Source organism: Vipera ursinii, assembly GCF_947247035.1.
Source record: "Vipera ursinii genome assembly, chromosome: 1".
NCBI classification, from domain to species: domain Eukaryota; kingdom Metazoa; phylum Chordata; class Lepidosauria; order Squamata; family Viperidae; genus Vipera; species Vipera ursinii.
Window position 1 is genome coordinate 188,530,223 of NC_139512.1, and position 19,380 is coordinate 188,549,602.

The 19,380-nt window shown below is 37.6% G+C and overlaps 1 protein-coding gene across 1 annotated transcript in view; it reads right to left on the bottom strand.

The window, feature by feature from the left end:
* The window catches only part of COL6A3 (collagen type VI alpha 3 chain), a 124,179-nt gene that overhangs the window by 51,278 nt on the left and 53,521 nt on the right, over window positions 1-19,380 (bottom strand). Inside the window, 14 exon segments of the mRNA XM_083350726.1 lie at window positions 1,498-1,560; window positions 1,941-1,994; window positions 2,118-2,162; window positions 2,297-2,323; window positions 2,942-3,013; window positions 4,439-4,492; window positions 5,860-5,952; window positions 7,172-7,317; window positions 9,295-9,373; window positions 10,486-10,832; window positions 12,043-12,645; window positions 14,951-15,550; window positions 16,029-16,628; window positions 18,036-18,599. Of these exon segments, the coding sequence (XP_083206852.1) occupies window positions 1,498-1,560; window positions 1,941-1,994; window positions 2,118-2,162; window positions 2,297-2,323; window positions 2,942-3,013; window positions 4,439-4,492; window positions 5,860-5,952; window positions 7,172-7,317; window positions 9,295-9,373; window positions 10,486-10,832; window positions 12,043-12,645; window positions 14,951-15,550; window positions 16,029-16,628; window positions 18,036-18,599 (3,347 nt within the window).

A 19,380-nucleotide genomic window follows, 5' to 3' on the forward strand; every position in this document is an offset into this window, starting at 1 on the left:
TTAATGGCAGCCCCTCAAATACTGGAATACTGCTATCATGTTGCCCCTATTTCTTCTTGTCTTTAGACTAGCCAAACCCAAGTCCTGCAGCTGTTCTTCATATGTTTTAGTCTCTAGGCCTTTGATCATCCTAGTTGCTCTTCTCTGAACATTTTCCAAAGTCTCAACATCTTTTTTGTAGTATGGTGACCAAACTTGCTTGCAGTATTCTGGGTATGGCCTTACTAAGGCTTTATAAAGTGGTACTAATACTTCACATGAGCTTCATCCTATGCCTCTGTTTATACAACCCAGGATTGCATTAGCTTTTTTGGCTGCAGCTGCATACTGCTGGCTCATAGTCAAGTGATCGTCCACTAGAACACCAAGGTCCCTCTCACAGTTATTGTTTTGAGCCAGGTCTCCCGTCATCTGTACTTATACCTTTGATTTTTCCTGCCTAAACATAAAACTTTGCTTTTCTCCACATTAAAGTTCATTTTGTTGGATAGGGCCCATTGTTCAAGTTTGTCAGGATCTTTTTTTATCCTAAGCTTGTCTTCTGGGGTATTGAATGTGAAAGGGCAAAGATGCACAGGTCAGAGGACCACAGATGAAGTTCCAGTTAAACTGATTTATTACAGTTCATGCCTATGCAAAGGAACCTAAGGATAAGGGTAAACAGAATTCAAGAGGGGTGGACTTAGTCCAGACATGTCAAACTTGTGACGTCACATGAAGTTGTACAACATATCGGAGTTTTTTCTCCATTGCTGGCAATGGGGTAGGTGTGGTTTCCTGTTGATGTGTCTAGCCCGTGGGCTGGCAATTTGACACCCCTGACTGTCCATGTATGGCTATGTAGAGATTCTAGGCTGATTCTAATTCGTTTTACTTCACCTCCAGGTTCTGCCACTCCCTTCCCTTTGGACATTTCCCCACTCATGAGATTGTATTTTGCCCAACTATTTCCAGCTCAGAGCAGATACAAATTTAGAAATCAATTGCATGCATCTTTGCAGATGCTTCTTCCTGTCCAACTTCCCATTAGAGGGATTGGTCTTTAATAAACAGCCAATAGATTCTGAAATGGAGGAGACAGAAAAAAATAGAAGTGGATTGTTGAGTGGTAGTTCAATTCTGAAAACAATTTCTAGCCTCAGTATGTGCTTTGAAGTGCTCTGTACTGCTCTTCTGACCCCTGATTTTACACCCTTTTACCTCACAGATCTCAATATTTCAATAATAGTAAGGTAATTGTTGCAAGCATCAAGCCTGCCCATTCTGATAGTTAACATCTTAAATCCGCTGCAATTTTAAATCTTTTTTAAAATAGTAATTATTAAAAGAGTTTACATATATAATGAGTACATTCAAAAAATATAGAGTAAATATGAAAGAGAAAGGAGAGGAAAAAAGAGATAAAGAAAAAATCTCTCTCCCTTTTTTCTTTTTTTCTTTGTTCCTAGAATTAGAAATCTAAAGTATAAACATCTCAGTATCTTTCAACATATTTACCGGATCGCCTCGAAGTCCATGGTCACCTGGGTCTCCTATTTCTCCTTTGCTTCCTCTGCCACCCTATGAAAAAATTATTTCCATAATATCAAAACCATTACCCATAACAATGGAATCCTGTAATTAATGTGACTTTCACCTTGCCCTGGCTGATATTTCTAGCAGCAGAATAACCAGCAGAAAGGATACTAGACCAGTCATTTCTATTTTTTTTCAGTGAATGGCCTATTCAGAGATACAACTGGGCTGCATCTTATAATGCCTCTGTGATTTGCCTTTCCAGTTAGGGCTTTACTGAAGAAAGCAAAAATATCTCAGACCTTTGCTGATTTCCCAGAAGTCTCTTTTAGCTCTATAACAAGCAATACATTTTTGGCTGTTTGGAGTTTTTTGTCTTTTCAATTCTTGGAAGTTTTGGAATAACAAAAAAAATAAATGCTTACCTGTCTACCAGGGCTGCCCCTCTCACCAGGAACACCTGGAAAGCCTCTCTCTCCCTGGCAAAAGCAATCAGATTAATTGCATTTATTAATCAAAGTGTGTTACTGAAATAAGTTCTAACCAGAAAGAAATGTGTTTTCATGTTCTTTATTAGTCCAGAAGTAACTCAAATGACTCACCTCTTCTCCATCTATTCCATCAAGCCCATTCTCCCCTAATTCGCCCTACAGAATCAAAGAAAATAACTAATTATTATAATCCCAAAAAGGAAATACTGAGGTACAATTGACAATGAGAAAAGTATAAGGCAGGGAAATTGTATTCTTTTTTCTTATATTATATTGAAATTGTTATATACCTTTTCTCCTGGGAATCCACGGCCCCCCTACAAAAAAGAAAGAATTATCATTTATCTAATTAAAATTTTATTCAATTCCTCAAAACCTACAGCTACAGAGGAAAATGAGTAGTCAAAAAATATTCAGATAACCATCACAGTTAGAACTGTCTCCATTTTTCTATAAAATTAAGGAAAGGTTGGAATGACCTCAAAATAAATAGAAGACAAAAATAAATAGGAAAAAAACCCAGCAAAAAAGATTGTTTCTCAATGAATAAGAAAGTCTCAATTTATCTGTAAAGTCCACACTTTGATGCATACACTTTATTACAAAAAAAAGAATTCCACTGAAATCTCACTACACATAACACAGATGAGGGAAGATGTGTAAGCTATGATTGGTTAAGATAAATTCAATAAATATATTCTGTTTCTAACATCTGGAAACTTTCTTTTCTGACTCTCAGAGCTTACCTTCTCAGAGCTTACCTTCACCCACCAGTTCCCCACCCCACCCCCAAAAGTATTTGGACAATACTATTGACTAATTTGCTACCAGATGCTACATGACTGTAGCGAACTAGTATAAAGTGGGCTGGTGTCTATTGAGATGTCTATACAGTATGTGTTCTTCTTCTGTAGAGCCGAATTCTCTTCCTTTACCTTCATTCCCCTTTCACCTGGGCAGCCTTGGAAACCTTGGGTTCCATTTATCCCAGGGGGTCCACGTTCACCCTTTGACAAAAAAGAAAAAAGTACGAGAGTCAGCATGGATCCTATTCAGTCACAAACATATTTCTGAATGTTAGCAGTTAAAGAAAATGGATGAATATTAGAAAGGAAAGGAGATATCAGATTCTATAACAAGAATATTACATTGGATATTATTAGAATATGGAACATTTCTGTCATGCTACATTCATACAATCCTGTCAACTAAAACTAAAAGTATACAGTTTTTATAATGCAAGACAGGCAATTGCAAGGAATTTCAGTCCAAAGATCATATCTGATCCAGGGCCATTGGGATCCAGTTACTTGCAATGGGCATGGCCATAGGGTCTCACTTTCTTTCATGGAGGCAAATTCTCTTTCACATCCTTCATCCAAACACACACACACTTACCCTCTCAAAATTCGATCGGACTCCAGAATGGCAATGAGACATATTAAATGCAATATCAGAATAATGGACTCCATTCCAAAGCTTGTCTGAAGCAAATATGTGACTCCAACCTCAATAGCAGTGCTCTCAAAAAAAAAAACGTTTCCCAACTAGCAATAACCTTTAGAAAAACTTCTGTGTGCACTGATTGAAATTGTAAAGCCGGATTGCAGTGAGGAAGTATTTCTGATACACAGTTCTGAGAGGACATTTAGTTCTCCTCCTCACATAGATGCAGTCACAATCTGCCCAATATGCTCCTTAAAAAGTCCCCACTAAGAGGCTTCCTAATCCTTGATGACATGAAACCCGAACAAAGCAGGATGGAGGGAGTGGGGGAGTTTACCCACACCCATTCCCCTTTGTTTTTTTTCTTTTTTAGGGAAATACCTTGTGCTTTAGATGCAAAAGAACATGATTATTGCTTCCTTAGCTATCTCCATTTGATTTCCATAAGAGAGAACTTTGTTTAGCTTAACATTAGCTTTTCAGCATTGGATAGTAGTGTTATAATGTTTTATATGACACCCTAATGCCCTGCTGTTTGTCTTTGTTAAGAAACATGTCTCTTAATGGCACATTTAATCTTGACATTGGTGTGTATTTGTGTCTGCATGTCTTTCTTTGTGTGTGTATCTCTATAAGTATATTGGCATTACATGATTCCAGATTCATGTGGAACATAAGCAGCATGTGAAAACTATAGATAAGATTTAGATCTTCGGTTACTATGCATAGCAGGTAGGAAAAGACAGCCTATGCTTTAATCTATATGTAGCATGGAAGAAAAAAGCAAAATGTTGCTAATATTCTGCTCATCATGAACAAAAGACTGTTGCAGCACTAATGTTGTGGTACCATGTTCCTCCTCCTCCTCTTCCTCCTCTTCCTCCTTCTCCTCCATTGCTCTTCAGAGCAAAAGTATTGATGACTTTCTCATCCTCTTTCTTTGCTACTGCAAGTAGAAGTTCAGCTATTAAGAAACATTTACTCACCAGTCCACCTTCATCTCCTGGATAGCCTCTATAGCCATTTTCCCCTGGAATTCCCTTTAAAACAGAGACACATATTTATAGATAAATTTAAGATGGTATTCTGAATATCCTATATTTTATCTTTAAACTCAATACATAATCTGCCTTTTTACAAAGAAAATATAGTAACTCATTGCAATAAATATCTGAATATGATCTCAAAAAAGCTTGAGGTTATACACACACACACACACACACACACACACACACACATGTGCATTTTAGATATAGACTGCATTCTTCAAGACAGAGAGCTCTATGGTTATTCTTGGATCTGTTGGAGTCATTCTCCCAGCTTAGGAGTCACAGCCCCAAGTGCTCCTACCACCATTGAGGTCACTTTGGCCTTTACTTTCCATATCCTCTCCAGTTCTTCCTTCAGTCCCTGGAACTTCTTCAGCTTCTCATACTCCTTCTTCTTGATGTTGCTGTCACTTGGCACCGCTATATCTATCCCTGCTGCTGTCTTCTGCTCCTTGTCTACTACCACTATGGCTGGTTGATTGGATAGTACCTGTCTGTCCATCTGGATCTGGAAGTCCCACAGGATCTTAGCCTATAACTTTCCATGACCTTCTGTGAGATCTCCCATCAGGGTTTGGGAATCTAAGGCCATACACCGTGCAGATGTTTCTGGATACAGTGCAGCAACTTGGTTGGGTCAGTTCCTGCCTGCATCTTACATCCTGCCAATATGATATTGGACTGTCTCTGGGGTCTCTGCATATGGATGCACCTTGGATCCTGTCTAGTGTGGTAGACCCCTGCTTCTAAAGATATGATGCTTACTGCCTTTTCTTATGCTGCTATGATCAGTGCCTCAGTGCTATCTTTTAAATCTAGCCCTTTCCAATCACTGGTAGGATTTTCCAATTTTATATATATTGGGAACATTCATGTTATCTCATTCATTTAAAATTATATCTCTATCTGTAATGCACAGATCAATATATAATTTGTTTATAGAGTTTCACCTACATAGCAAAGCCTTCCATAGAGTTGCATTCTATTTTTTAAATCATCAATTTCTGTCAAGCACAGGTGAAATGTGGCAATGAGTATCAAAACTAACTCTAGCAGCTTCAAATTCTGAGTCAAAAGCTTTTGATAAACAATGTGCTGAAATAAAATTCATATCAATCTTAACACTGGAAATTTAAATACAGTACATAAAACAGACATCATAGATGTAAACATGCTTGCTAGATAAGACATCATGAGCACAAAATAGAGATCACTATACAAGAAATGCTGGGATCCAGAGGATCGCTGCAAGTGAGTTCAAAACCTTGGGCATCTTTTGTATTTCTCCTTGGAACAGATCCAGCCCATTGCCATAGATGCCTTATTATAAACTGCAAAATCCATGTTAAACATCTCACCTTTGGTCCAACTGTCCCTGGAAATCCTCTGTCTCCCCGTTGTCCGGAACATTTGCATGGGACTGCACAACATGATCTTTCTGCAATGTTGTCCTAATAAAACAGACCACTAATTAGGTAAAAAAATGGGTCATTAAAACGCACATACATGCACTTGATATTGTTCACAGTTACATTTGTCCAATATTGAGTTTTAAGTGAAATAATAATAGCTTGGAGAATGGAAAAAGCACTGAAAACAAGGAAAACATTATTAATATAATAATTGATCAGATGTTGAAAAATAAATACATTTCTCAAAGACAACAGTGCTGAAACAGGCTGAAGGATGGTGAAAGATAAATATATGAGTCAATTAAGGACTCTTCCACAAAACCCTTGTGGGCAGGCCAGGAGACTGAGAAGAGACACTTCCTACTTTTTCTGGCTATTAAGGAGACAGGGGGGGGCAGATTGTACTTTCATATTTGGAAGATTCTGTCAATGTAGCTTTATAATAAAGTAGAATTGGCTCATCAGGCTGTGATTCTTCTCTAGTTTACTGCAAATGACTGATATCACAGAGCGTTATTGCAGCATGAAAGAGGTGAGATTGACATACAAATCAGAAAACTGCTTATTCATATTTTACCTCTACCACAGTCTCACCAGGCTGCCTTTAGCAAGCTTCTCTCTTAACTTTAATATCCCTTTTCTTCGACTGTATTATGGAGATAACAACAGTGATGTACTGATTTGTAAGAATATACAAAATGCCTCAATTCTAATATCGGCCAAATTCAGGAATTTAGAAGACTTTAGTCTGCTGTATAGTAACCTTAAAATTAGCTTTATTGCTTGATCCATCTGGGATATTGATTTGGCATAGCAGGTTCCCAATTCAATAAATCTGGACAGGGGATGAACTTTCCATTATGATTCATTCAAGGACAGCAGCAACAAATAGTCTTTGCAATGCCCAGAAAGAAAGATGTGACAGGCCAGCAGAGGCTGTTTAAACAGTATCTGGATGGTAATTGATCAAGCCATTCACAAATATAGAAAATGTTATATGAGAAGGATAAATAACATGGCTTACAGATAAAGGCCCCTTCCTCTCTGAGGGCAACTACAGTACTTCGTAATGTTTTGGTTTTTCATCTCAGACTTCACAGAAGTTACATTTTTATGGACAAAATTTAAGTTAGGTAGCATAAAAAACCATTGTTATATTTCTTTAAAAAATGCAATATTGTTACTAATAGGTACTTGCAAATATATATCCATTAAAATTATTTTAATGTCGTTAAGAATAAAGACTTCAGTTATTTACCAATTGCTCTGCCACTTCAAAATCTAAATCCAGCTGATTCACTTGGAGAGGCCTATTATAAGTAAAGCCACGTCCAAATTCCAGTTTCATTGCTTCTTCATAATTAGATACTCGCTCCAAGCCAACAAGAATAAGAGCCTTGACACCTAGAGAACATGAAGGGGGGTGGGGAATCCATCCTGAATGATTGTTCATAATCCCTAAAGGATAATGTTTGTCCTATAGGATCCTATCCTTTTATCTATCTGACAAAGGATTAGGTAAAGTGGTTCTATTTGATTTCTCTTTTCCCCCTCATTTTCTCAATCTTAATTCTGTTTTATTCTGTAATCTCCAACAAGCCACCCTTTTAAAGCAATCCATATTATTCTCTTAATTTATCCTTTATAAAAAAAAGTAACTAAGTCTATTTCAGGTAGTCCTTGACGTACAACCATTTGTTTAGTGACTGTTCAAAGTTACTACAACACTGAAAAAAGTGACTTATGACCGTTTTTCACACTTACAGTCATTGCAGCATTGTCCCAGATTCATGTGATCAACTTTTGCAACCTTCTGACAAACAAAACCAATGGGAAAGCCAGATTCACTTAACAATCATATTACCAATTTAACAACTGCAATGATTCACTTAACAACGATGGCAAGAAAGCTTGTAAAATGTGGAAAACTCACTTAACAACTGTCTTGCTTAGCAATGGAAATTTTGGGCTCAGTTGTGGTTGTAAAGTGAAGGACTACCTATATATGTATTTTGGCAAGTATTTTATATGTTGTTGGATTGTATATGTGTGTGTCTGTGTGCACACTTTTCCTAATACATTCTTATTTATCCATTGTTTTTACTGAAGAAACACATAAAATTTAGATTATCCTGCAAGAATAGATTTTCAAAAGCAATTTATTTTTTTAAAAAAAATGTGCACTCACAACAATGTTAGGGTCTTTGGAAAATAAAGCATTTTACTCAACACTTCCTGAAATTAATTATGTGACTCTATGTGACCATGAAGCTTAGTAGAAGGGTCCCTACTCTTCTATCCAAAGCTTCTTAAGAGTTAAAATAAGAATTCCATCTAACTTGTGAATTTTAAAATGTGCAATCTTCTCTCCAGCCACCTGCACTCTATATTTTTGTCCACCGATACTCCAAAAGAAGGAATGCCCTAGCTGAGTTTCATTATTGCTATATTCATTCCACTATGGGCCCACTGTAAAAATGTGTACAGGATATTTGTTCAAGGGTACTACAGGTTAGGTAAACTCATATTAAAATGCACATCTTCATCTTTAACCTATATTAGGCCTTTGAATGAAGCTACAGACAAATATGGCGCCATTAATATGTACTGTAGATGATGGCAGCCAATATTACATTTTGATTCAGATGGTTTACTTCCAAAGTTTGTCCTGTTTTGACACAGATTGCATCAAATTACTAGTGCAATCTCAAATATTCCTATAATGTAAAGAAGTTTAGGAGTACATTTTTCTTGCTTCTGTCTTCAGGGAGAGTTTCTCGTCTTACTCAACCATAGCAATAATCTTGGAGGTCTTTATAAATTGAATATTCAGCAATATCAAGGATACCACTCTTTGTTATAGTAACATTTCACTATTCTGTGCTTTTCTTTCACTGTCTGAGCCTATTTCTTAGAATATCTTGGATTGTAAATCTATTTCAGCAACAAGAGCATTTGCTTGCCAAAAAACAAGTAAACCAATAAAATCTTCCCATTCTTTACAGTATGTAGGAAGAAGATATTTTGCAGTGGTTTAGGGCTGCTTCAAATGAGAAAAAAATGGAACATTCATAAATGGTGTTTTAAACTATCAAGAATGAAATTGGAGAAATATCTGGGGGACATCTTGGTGATAAAACAACTGCAAAAGAAAATAAATCTACTTCCTTTAGTCAAGGAAGGCTCTGGCGTTAATATTTCAATGAAAAGTTAAAAAGCTAAACAGTAACATTGTGTTAATGGCTATAAACACTAGGCATGCTTTAGGGTCATTCTACATTCATTCATCTGAAAGAATTGATCAGTGGGAATATATGTATGTAGTCTCAGAAATCCCAACTAAAAGGAATTTTTATGTCAGCAAGAAAATACAAAACACACCTTCTTTCTTTAGATTAGCTGATGCAGCTGCCAGCGGTCCCATAGCACCATCAATACCATCAGTTAAGTGGATCACCACCTATGAAAAAACAGCTTCGTGTTAATAAAAATTAGTTGTGAATTGTTCTTTAGTGAAAACATCAGCCAGTCATTGGACTGATATTCAGAAATGGTCTGAGGCTCAAGACCACGGGTGCCAAACTGCCAGCCGTTGGGCCGGGTGTGTCATGCTGTAACCATGTCCACCCTATTGCCAGCAATGGGGGGGGGGAGTCATGATACATTGCAACATGTCAGGTGACATTGCAAGTTTGACACCCCTGCTCAAGACTCTTAGAGGTAGACAATTAACACTGATACACTGCTGACACAATTACATTTTGCAAGGCAGCACATGTTCCTTATCCAACTAAACCCAGTCTTTTAAAAACACTTGCTGCAAATTATAATACTGTATATACTTTCATACACCCTCCCCTTTTCCTCTGTGATTCCAGCAGATCAGTTCAGCTGGTCAGTTTAGCTGGCCAGGCCCAGCAGGTGTTGATTCCTCAAAGTCACACACCATGTGCATCAATGTAGCCTAGATAAGATAAGATAACTTTATTGTTATTTTTACTGTAGGCACACTGGCACACATTATAAATGAAATTCTTTTGCCTGCTCTCAAAAGTGTACACATACGTAACACACATATAAACATCCTATATACAACATATGTATATACCTATACCCTTACATATAAATACATATAAATATTAATCACTGTCCATCTTGAATACACAGTGGAAAAACGAAGCTTGAGAGTTCACAAGGTTAATACTGTATGGAACAAAGCTGTGACTGAATCTGGATTTTCTGCTTTGGATACCATGAAGCCTTCTACAGAAGGTAACAAGGAAAACAGGTTGTGAAGAGGATGTGTAGTGTCCCAGACAATCCTGCGGACTCTGCTCAAGCAATATGCTATGTCCTGGATGGAAGGGAAGGAACTGTGGTGAGGACAGGGGAAGGAAGATGTGCTTTTCCTTATGCAATGCAGATAATTACAACTATTTGTTTTACTTTCACTATTCCAGCAGGACATACACAAACACAGCAGTCACCTGGGTGTGTGTGTGCCTGAAGAATAATATTTTGATGCAGCAAAAGGATTTTCTTTCCAAAAATGAAAATGGAGTAGAGATTTACCTTTGTACTTCCAGTAGGAGCTGTTTTAAATTTATCCTGGTAAGACTTGAGAGTATCTGCTGTGAACACATATGGTCCATCATTTCGCAAGGCCTGAAATTTTTCAAACAACTCAGGCTGATACTCTGAGAAATCAAAGGCTTCTACAACTCCAGAGGGCGTCTGTGCCAGGAGTGCCACACGCACTGTGGGTGCCTGGTTGGGAGTGCAGCTAATTTTCTGCATTTGACTAATCCTGTTCAGAATATCTTCCACTGTTGATTCCAGCATTCTTTGTACACTGAATATGTTTTGCCCTTGTACAGTATCTGAGACATCAAATCCAAGTATAACATCCAGATTGCAATCTAGAATAGAAAAAAATGGCAAATCTATCATACATAAAGTAAAGGGAAAGTGGCACACCAGCTAGAGAAGCAATTGTTAAATTGTACCATGTAGAAGTAAGATGTATCTAAAAGTCATTTCTGGATTTCTAGTCAAGAACAGCTACTGTACTCTGTTTGCATTGTTCATTAATATCCAGTAGTACATCACTTGACCAATATCCAAAACATCACATTATGATCAGCTTTTTATGAAAAACCAGACAGTCTGACCATTTTGTGTTATTTTCTCCCAAACTTGTGTTACCACAGGACGTTGAATGTTAATGAATAGCTACACTTAAGACTGGAGTACGGAACATAGAAGTAGTCCTTATTTACAACAATTTGCTTAGTGTAAGTTACAATGGTACTGAAAAAAAGATATTTATGGCTGTTTTTCCTGTTTACGACCATTACAGCATCTCCAGGGTCATGTGATCAAAATTTGGGTGCTTGGCAACCCAAATTATGTATGTATTATGATGTTTGCAGTGTCCTGAAGTTACATGATTGCCTTTTGTGATCTTCTGACAAGCAAAGACAATGAAGAAGCCACAGTCAGTTAGCAACCCTGTTACTAACTTGACAACTGCAGTGGTTTACTTAACAACTGTAGCAAGAAAGGTTGTAAAATGGGGCAAAACTCACTTAACTTGTCTTGCTTGGCAGCAGAAATTTTGGACTCAGTTGTAATCATAAGTCAAGGACCAAGAAGAAGGGCCTTCTCTCTGTGTGTTCTCTCCCTGTGAAACATCATCCCACAGAGAGAAGATTCCCCCCCTATTTTGACACTTTTTCACAAGGCCCTGAAGATCTGGTTTTGACAACAAGCCTGGGAAACTCAGAGTGGGAGGGATCCCATCAAGTCACTTTTTGATTGACTAATTGTTGCTACCAAGAGGTGGAGAGTCATTGCTTTTTATTTTTTATATTTGGTTTTTATCTTTGTAAGCCGCCTGGAGTCACAGAGTAAGTTGGGTGGCCATATAAATGTTCTTAAATACAAATAAATAAAAATAAAAATACTAGCTATACTTGCTATTATGAAACTGAATATTAAAATAAGGGAAACAAAAGCAAAGAACTGCTGCATGTAGAAATTACAGTACAGTATCGTGTAAATCTCTAAATCTAAAATAAAGCAAAAAAAAAAGACAAAAAACAGAAATTGAAGTAAGATTTTCTTTACCTCTGGAGACTTCCACCACACCACGACATAACTGTTCTCTCATGACATCATTCAAGGTCACCAGAACAGCCTCATTGAGCTCTGAGAGGACCTGGGGAGTTGCAGCCCTAAAGGCTGTTGTGCTGTCACTGGAGAGCTTCGTAATTTCATTCAGGTCAATGTTTTTCACACCAACTGCAAAGACCTTGACACCCGACTGAGACAGCCCTAAGACTGCTGCCTCCCCATCATCTTCTGGCTTTCCTGCTGTTACAATGACAGCAATCTGAGGGACATTCTGGTCTTTCCTGCTGCCAGCTTCCTTCACAAAATGTTTTACTTGGATATGCTTGACACCTGCTCCTGTATTGGCAATTCTGCCTCCTTTGTAGGCTATCTTCTTCACTGCTTCTAAGATATGTTCTTTGTCAGAGAAATCCTTCAGAAAGAATTCATCACTCACGTCAGAGTTGTATTGCACTAAGCCAACTCGAATAGAATCGCCTTCATCATAAATAGCATCAATTAAGTCATGTATAAATTCAACAACATTGGGGAAATTGTCTCTCCCAAAATTGATAGAGCTATCCAGCAAGAAGACAATATCACCTTGTTTTTTATCAACTAAAAGATTTAAAAGAAAAAGTACAGGTATTAGACATTTCATTTTAAGGCATTTTACCTTAATCAGTATGACTAGAAATCTGCATGATTTCTGTATTCACAGAATTCATCAAATATAACTCTAGTCATTATTATTGAGAGCAATCATAATGTACTTTGCGAATAAACATTTTCACAGCGAATAGCACTTTTCCTCACTCTCAGCTTTTGATACCTTATTGGTGAATAAGCTAAAACTGTTTCTCAAGGGACCAATTATCTGCACTACCAGGAGAAAAGGACATAGCAACCTCCTATAGTGTAAAAGTTTCTTGAATCCCATTTGTAAGACATTATGTCAAGATGATCAAGTACATAAATTAAATCCAGAGAAAGTAATAAACTACAGCAGTTCAAGATCTGGCAGAGAAAAGGAAAAGAGCAATGTAGAGAAATGCCTCTTGCCCCATTTAGAATAGGCCAAGTAATTTACAAATAAAGGATAAATTTCCCAAATCTTCAGTATCTGGAATCCACATTCCATTTAAGGCAACAGATCAAGTCCAGTTCTGAGGAAGCAAGCCTAGGAGCGGCTTGTTATCTGTAGATGGTACAGAAAGAATAAGGAAGAAGAGTGGGGAGGGTTTGAAATGGTGGGGAAATAGTGATTTTCTTTCCATTCTTGTCCAGTGGAATGTCTGTCTGTTGTTACATTGTTAATAAATAAATGAAACAGTTTTTATTTTAATAGTTTTACCTTCTGAAAATTCCTTTCTTAAAAATTATTGCATCTATCTTAATTAAATAAACAGCCCAGTCTACCTTCCCTAGTATTGTACATGGATTTCAATTTCTGCAGAAGGAACTGAAATATAACACAGGGTTAAATTGATGCATAACCAATGTGCAAATCCCCACTTTTTGCTTGGCTCATCATCAGTGCAGGTGACTCACCTCTTTCTAACTGCAGGAACAGATGATGCTGTCCTCTTCCCTTTCTTAGCCTATTGCAGATCTAGCTCTACCTATGTTTTCTAGATACAATTCAAAGCTATCCCCCCCCCCAAGCAAAGCAGCCTTAAGCTCCCCAGAGCCTATGATCTCTGTTACTTCATTCTATTCTAGTACCACAGCCCCTCCCCTCCAAAGACTGGTCACTGCCCTGGGCAGCCATTTCATCTTGAATTGCAGCACTGAATATGTTCTCCACCTTTTTTTTCTATAATCTTCCAGTTGATCCAACAGTAGCCCAATCAGTCAATGAACTATCCTCACCTCTCAAAGTTAATGTTTCATCCGACCCATCCACCATTTTGGCTTCTGCTCAGGCTGGGTGAAGCTTGCTTCCTTTCCATCCTCTGCCCACAGTACTACAAAGATTCCCTTCCCCCTTTCTTTATTACTTTTAAAAACATCTTTAATTTTTAACACGTTTTATTTTAAAGGTTGCTCCTTTATGTGTATGAAGCTGAACAATCAGTTCTTCCTTGCTAACAAAGTTTGCAATGGACCAGTGAAGGGGCATAGGAACAAAATAAGAACTCACTCATTATTGCTTTAATTATAGTAACATAGGAGGGTATAATGATACCATAAAAGGGAAAAAGAAAAAGAAAGTGTTTTGTGTTGATAACAGAGGAAATAATATAGGAAGCAGGGATGAAGATGTTTGTATGGACAAAAATCTGAGAAAGAAAATGAAAGGAACTCATTAGAAGAAAACAAACCATAAAAGGAAAAGGCAGGCACAAGTAGACTCAGCTACCCAATTGTCAAGCACCAAGGCTTGCCTTTCTGATATGCATGAGAAGGGCCAGAAGCAGAAGTGTGACCAATATAAGTAGTCAAAGTTAGACTGAGAACATTCTGGCCGGTTGCCAACCCTCTGAAATTTAGACTGAAAATTCTGAAGTTGGTTTGAGAGTCACCCAGAGCTCTATGGGAGATAAGCAGCTTAGTCTGCAGGGCAGAATTGTCCAATAAGTTCAGATTTCTTGATTAGAGTTAAGAAGTTCCTTTCTATCTTGTTTACTTAAAAGCAAGTTCTAAACTGAACCTCTAATTAAACGTGCAAAAAAGTACAATGTGAAAACTATATTGATCTTTGAATGTTATAAAGAAAATTGAATGCTAAATTTTTAACTTTGTCTTTTCTGTAACAGCTCTTTTGGAAACTGTCTATTTTATTTTATACAAAGCAGTGGGTTGACTCCAGCAATAGGTATTATTGAAGTGAAAACAAAAGGCAATTTTCATTTTCATACACCTATTTTTTTAAATCCCCCTGAGTATTATTCACAGTTTTATTTTAAAATGAAAGACTGACCAGCGATAACATCAGTAGGTAGTTCAGTTGGCTCTGGTTGTGCCTTAATTGCTGCAAGGAAACGTTTTTCTATTGGTGGGAGCTCAGTAAAATCTCTCACAATAAATGCAGTTTTGGGATTGTTGACGATCCTTTGCAATTCCGCACTGTCTACTTGTCTTGTTCCAACTCCCAGAGTACTAATCCCAGAGTTCTGCAACAGAATGGAAGGCCTGCTGATATCATCCTGGGATCTCCCTCCAAGCAAGAGGACTAAATACTGGGGGACTCCGTCTTCTCGCCTACTCCCTGCTGATCTGATAAAGAGAGTCTTCATGACATGGTCCAGAGCTTTCCCAACATTCAGGGGAGAACCGCCTTTGTATCTTAAGCGCCGTATGGCTTGTAGAACACTCTCTTTGGTCAGGTAGGCTTTTAAATTGAACTCTGGAAACACTTCATTGCTAAACTGGACAACAGCAATTCTCACTCTGCTTGGTTGGATATCTAGTTGCTGGACAATCCGGTAAATGAAATCACGAATGTGAGCAATTCCATCTGATCTGACATCATCAGAGCTGTCGACAAGGAAAACGATGTCTTTTGCTTCACTGTCAATGTCTAAATGAGGGGTGGGGAGAATGGGAAAACAGAATGAGACCAGCTTTTTTCTCACAGAAAGGAGTGCATTTTTGACATGCAGCTTCAACCTCTGGCTACCCCCCCGTCTGAGTGACGAGAATCTGGGGTAGCAGCAGTGGACAATTTACAGTCCTGTCCACTGAGAGAGTCAAGGCTGGTGGAAAAGGACCAGTGGTCATATGCAGAATTTACACTTTATTTTTCACTGGTTTTTTTTTAAATCAAAAACACCGCTTACAATTCTGTTTGGTGCTTTGGATTCCTGAAAATGTGGCAACCCTGGCTCCCAAGTGAGATGGTTGTCATCCTGGTTTGGGCCTAGAGAAAAACTACAGCTCTATCTTGCCAAATGCCAAGAATGATGCACCTCTATGCTAGTCACTGCAACAAGGAAGCAGGAAAGATAGGCAGAGGTTGGGGCAATGTTCTATGCAGACAGTCCTTCAAATCACCTTACCTGGAGGGCGACTTGTATCAGTAATGATTTTTCGTATCTGCTGGGTAGTTAATGTTGTAAGAGGGGTTAATATTTTCTGTTCCAGACTAGGTAGATCTTGGTAAGTTGACACTTGAAATACATAATCAGGACTAAGTGCTATTTTGGTCATTTCCTCAGGATCCACATTCTTTCCAATAGGAAGCGGAGCCACACCAATCTGTTTGATCAGGTGTACTGGGTTCTCTGTATCATCATGAGGTCGGTGGGAATAAAGAAGGATTAAAAACTGAGGTGCTCCTTCCTCTATGCGGCTCCCAGAAGGCCTTGTAAAGATATTCTTTGACACATATTCTAGGGCAGAACCAAGGTTCACTTGCCTCCCTCCTCTGGGACTTAGTCTTCTCACAGCAGCCAACACCTCGTCCTTGGTAGAATGTTCATTCAGTAAAAATTCAACTTTGGGATTATCACTGAACTGAATTACGGCTACTCGAGTAGCATCTGAACCCACATTCATACTATTTACAAGCCGTTCAATAAATTCACGAATTGAAGGGAACTCAGAAATTGCAAACTGAGAGCCATCAATAAGGAAAACAACATCTTTCTTTGTATCTGCTATAGAACAAAAAATGATATTAGATGACAGTCAAAATTATAACAGCAAATAAATTCAACATGGTTAAAGGAATTAATTAGCTAATATTAACAACTGCATGGTACAAAATATTATTAAAAAGCTATAGAAAATAAACTCTGAAAATTTGATTGGAAAATGATTAAATTGATAAAGGAAGTTATATATTTTTATTTTTTTCTATTGCACATTTCCTCCATTAAATTCTCAGCGGGAGACATAAGGTGTTCCCACATATACTATTTGCTTTACTAAGCTGTGCAATTGTTGAATCATGTAATGTATGTTTATTAGAATTAGAATTAGAATCCATATAAGACATTTCCAGAGCATTTGTATCATAGAAACAAAAATACTGATTGAATAAAATTGTGATGGCTTGAATTTTACACATTTATTTCAGAATTTGCTGATAGGCCAGATAGAGAGTACGAGATCTACTAGCTTCTTGGAGGAATCTTCTGCTATTGAACTTGAAGAAGTTTGACTTGAAATAACATTGTGTCCTTCATAATACAACTGATTCTTTGTATTTTCAAATTTTCTTTTCTTAGCTTTTCTATACTGCATAGTCACTTCCCAAGGACTATGCTCTGGATTGCTGCTTCCCTGATACCATCAGCAGCAGGATCACAAGGAGGGTAGAGCTGGTACTTTTCTACCCTGAAATACCTCCTAAGGAATGTTGCCTTTTCATTACTAGGGTAAAAGTATAACACAGCTCATTTACAAAGAGTCCTTGGGAGAGATCCCCTTCCCCCAAATGATTTTGTATTTCCATAGCCCTGACAAATGAATTAACACTAGATACAAGTTTCAGGGCTGAAAAACCTTTCTCTAGAGTTCCGAGACTCCTGGAGTCACTAGAATCTTTATTCATATTGGTGTTCGGTTCTTGTGCTTATCAACAACCGGGCTTTTTCTGTGATATTGTGAAGCCCTGATTGAATCTTCTGCTATTATTTTGAGGTGGTGTTATTAGGGGTTTCATGGGTAATGCATTCCTACAGCAAAACATGTCCCTGGAAATGTCCAAGAATAAAATTCCTAAAAGTAGAGCTAGCTAGCTTTTCCCATTCCATGAAAAATGGTCCTGAACTTTGTTCTAAATTTGGGTTCAGCCCACAATGGTTTGTCAGTTTTCAGCTGAAGAATATGTTTGCAAATTTGCCAAAGTGTTTCAATGGTTTCAGAATTATCTGATTGCCTACGTGTCACCTTCTGACTGGTTTTAGTAGACTGTAGGAAATCAGATCTTTCATATCACTGATAGTCTGTTTGATTGCAGTGGGGTAAAACCCCAAGCAAGCAAGCAAGCAAGCAAGCAATCAGTCTGAATATTTAAAAAATAATGAACGTCAAGTGAGAAATAAAATAAAGATATATACCTTGAGGTTTAAGTTCTATAGTTTTCAACAGATTGACTATTTCGGGTTGTATGTCTCCAATTTGAGAAAGGGTGTCAGCCTTTAGAATGAACTGAGGAGCATAAACTATCCTTTCTAATTCAACCGGATCAGAGGTCTTGGTTTGGATAACAAAAGTAATCACGCCAGTTTGTTTCAGGGTATCAGCACTTTCATCCACAATGTCATCTGATTTCCCAGCCACAAGAAGGACCAGGAATTGTGGCACGCCTTCTTCAATCCTGCTCCCAGCATGTCTCACAAAGATGCCTTTTATGGCATAATCTAGTGCAGCTCCAATGTTCAGTAGCCTTCCTCCTTTCATCCTCATCTTTCTTACTTTCTGAAGGATTTCTATCTTGGATGGGATGTCAAAGTTGAACTCCACATTTACATTGTCACTAAATTGTGCTACAGCTACTCGTACAGCATCTGGCCCAACATTCAGGTCAGAAATAATTTGGAACACAAACTCTCGAATAGCAGGAAATTGGCCAGCCACGTTCATTGAGCCATCAATCAAAAATAAAATATCAATCTTGTTTTCTGGAATGAAGTGAGGTAAAATATTAATTACATATTATTTTATTATAGAATTTCTATATAAGTGACAAGAAATCCAAATCACATTTGATTAGTAAGAAATATAATTTGACTCAGGTGATTTCTTTGGCATCTTTGATTACATCTTTGGTACAAGTTTCTACAATTGAAGGAAAAAATGTATCAAGAGGGAACTGTGGAATCATAGAATGATTTACAACGTTAAGGGAAATGAACTCTTGGCTTTTTAAATGGATTATGCATATTACACTTCTGGTGAGACTCATGATATAGGAATGCATGTCATGCCACCACCTCTTCAAAGGTTAAATTAGCTCATTGACTGGTAGGAGGATATATCACCTTAAGATATATATCACCTTAAGTTTCAGAAGAAGGAATAAGGTTCTTCTCACAGTATTATATTAATAGGAAAACGAAATGCTTGTTCCATATAAATGTATTTTGTCACCCTTAATAAAGAATATATACTGCTTTCCTTGTTGGCATCTGGATATTACAGTATCTATATTTTCCTAATGTATTTTAAAGAGTAAGGTTTCCAGATATCAGTATTTCCAAGAACTGATTCATATATGCACATAATTGCCTTGACAGTGACATTAATAGGTAAGTTTGCATTTGAAAACAAGGCATCCCCGTTTTACTATACTGAGCTCTAGTATTCATTCTGCAAAACCTTTTCTCCTGCAAAAGCATAATTGTTTTTTGGCTCTTTTGCAGATAGTGGAAGGGCTGCTTAATATTTCACACTGGGACAAGG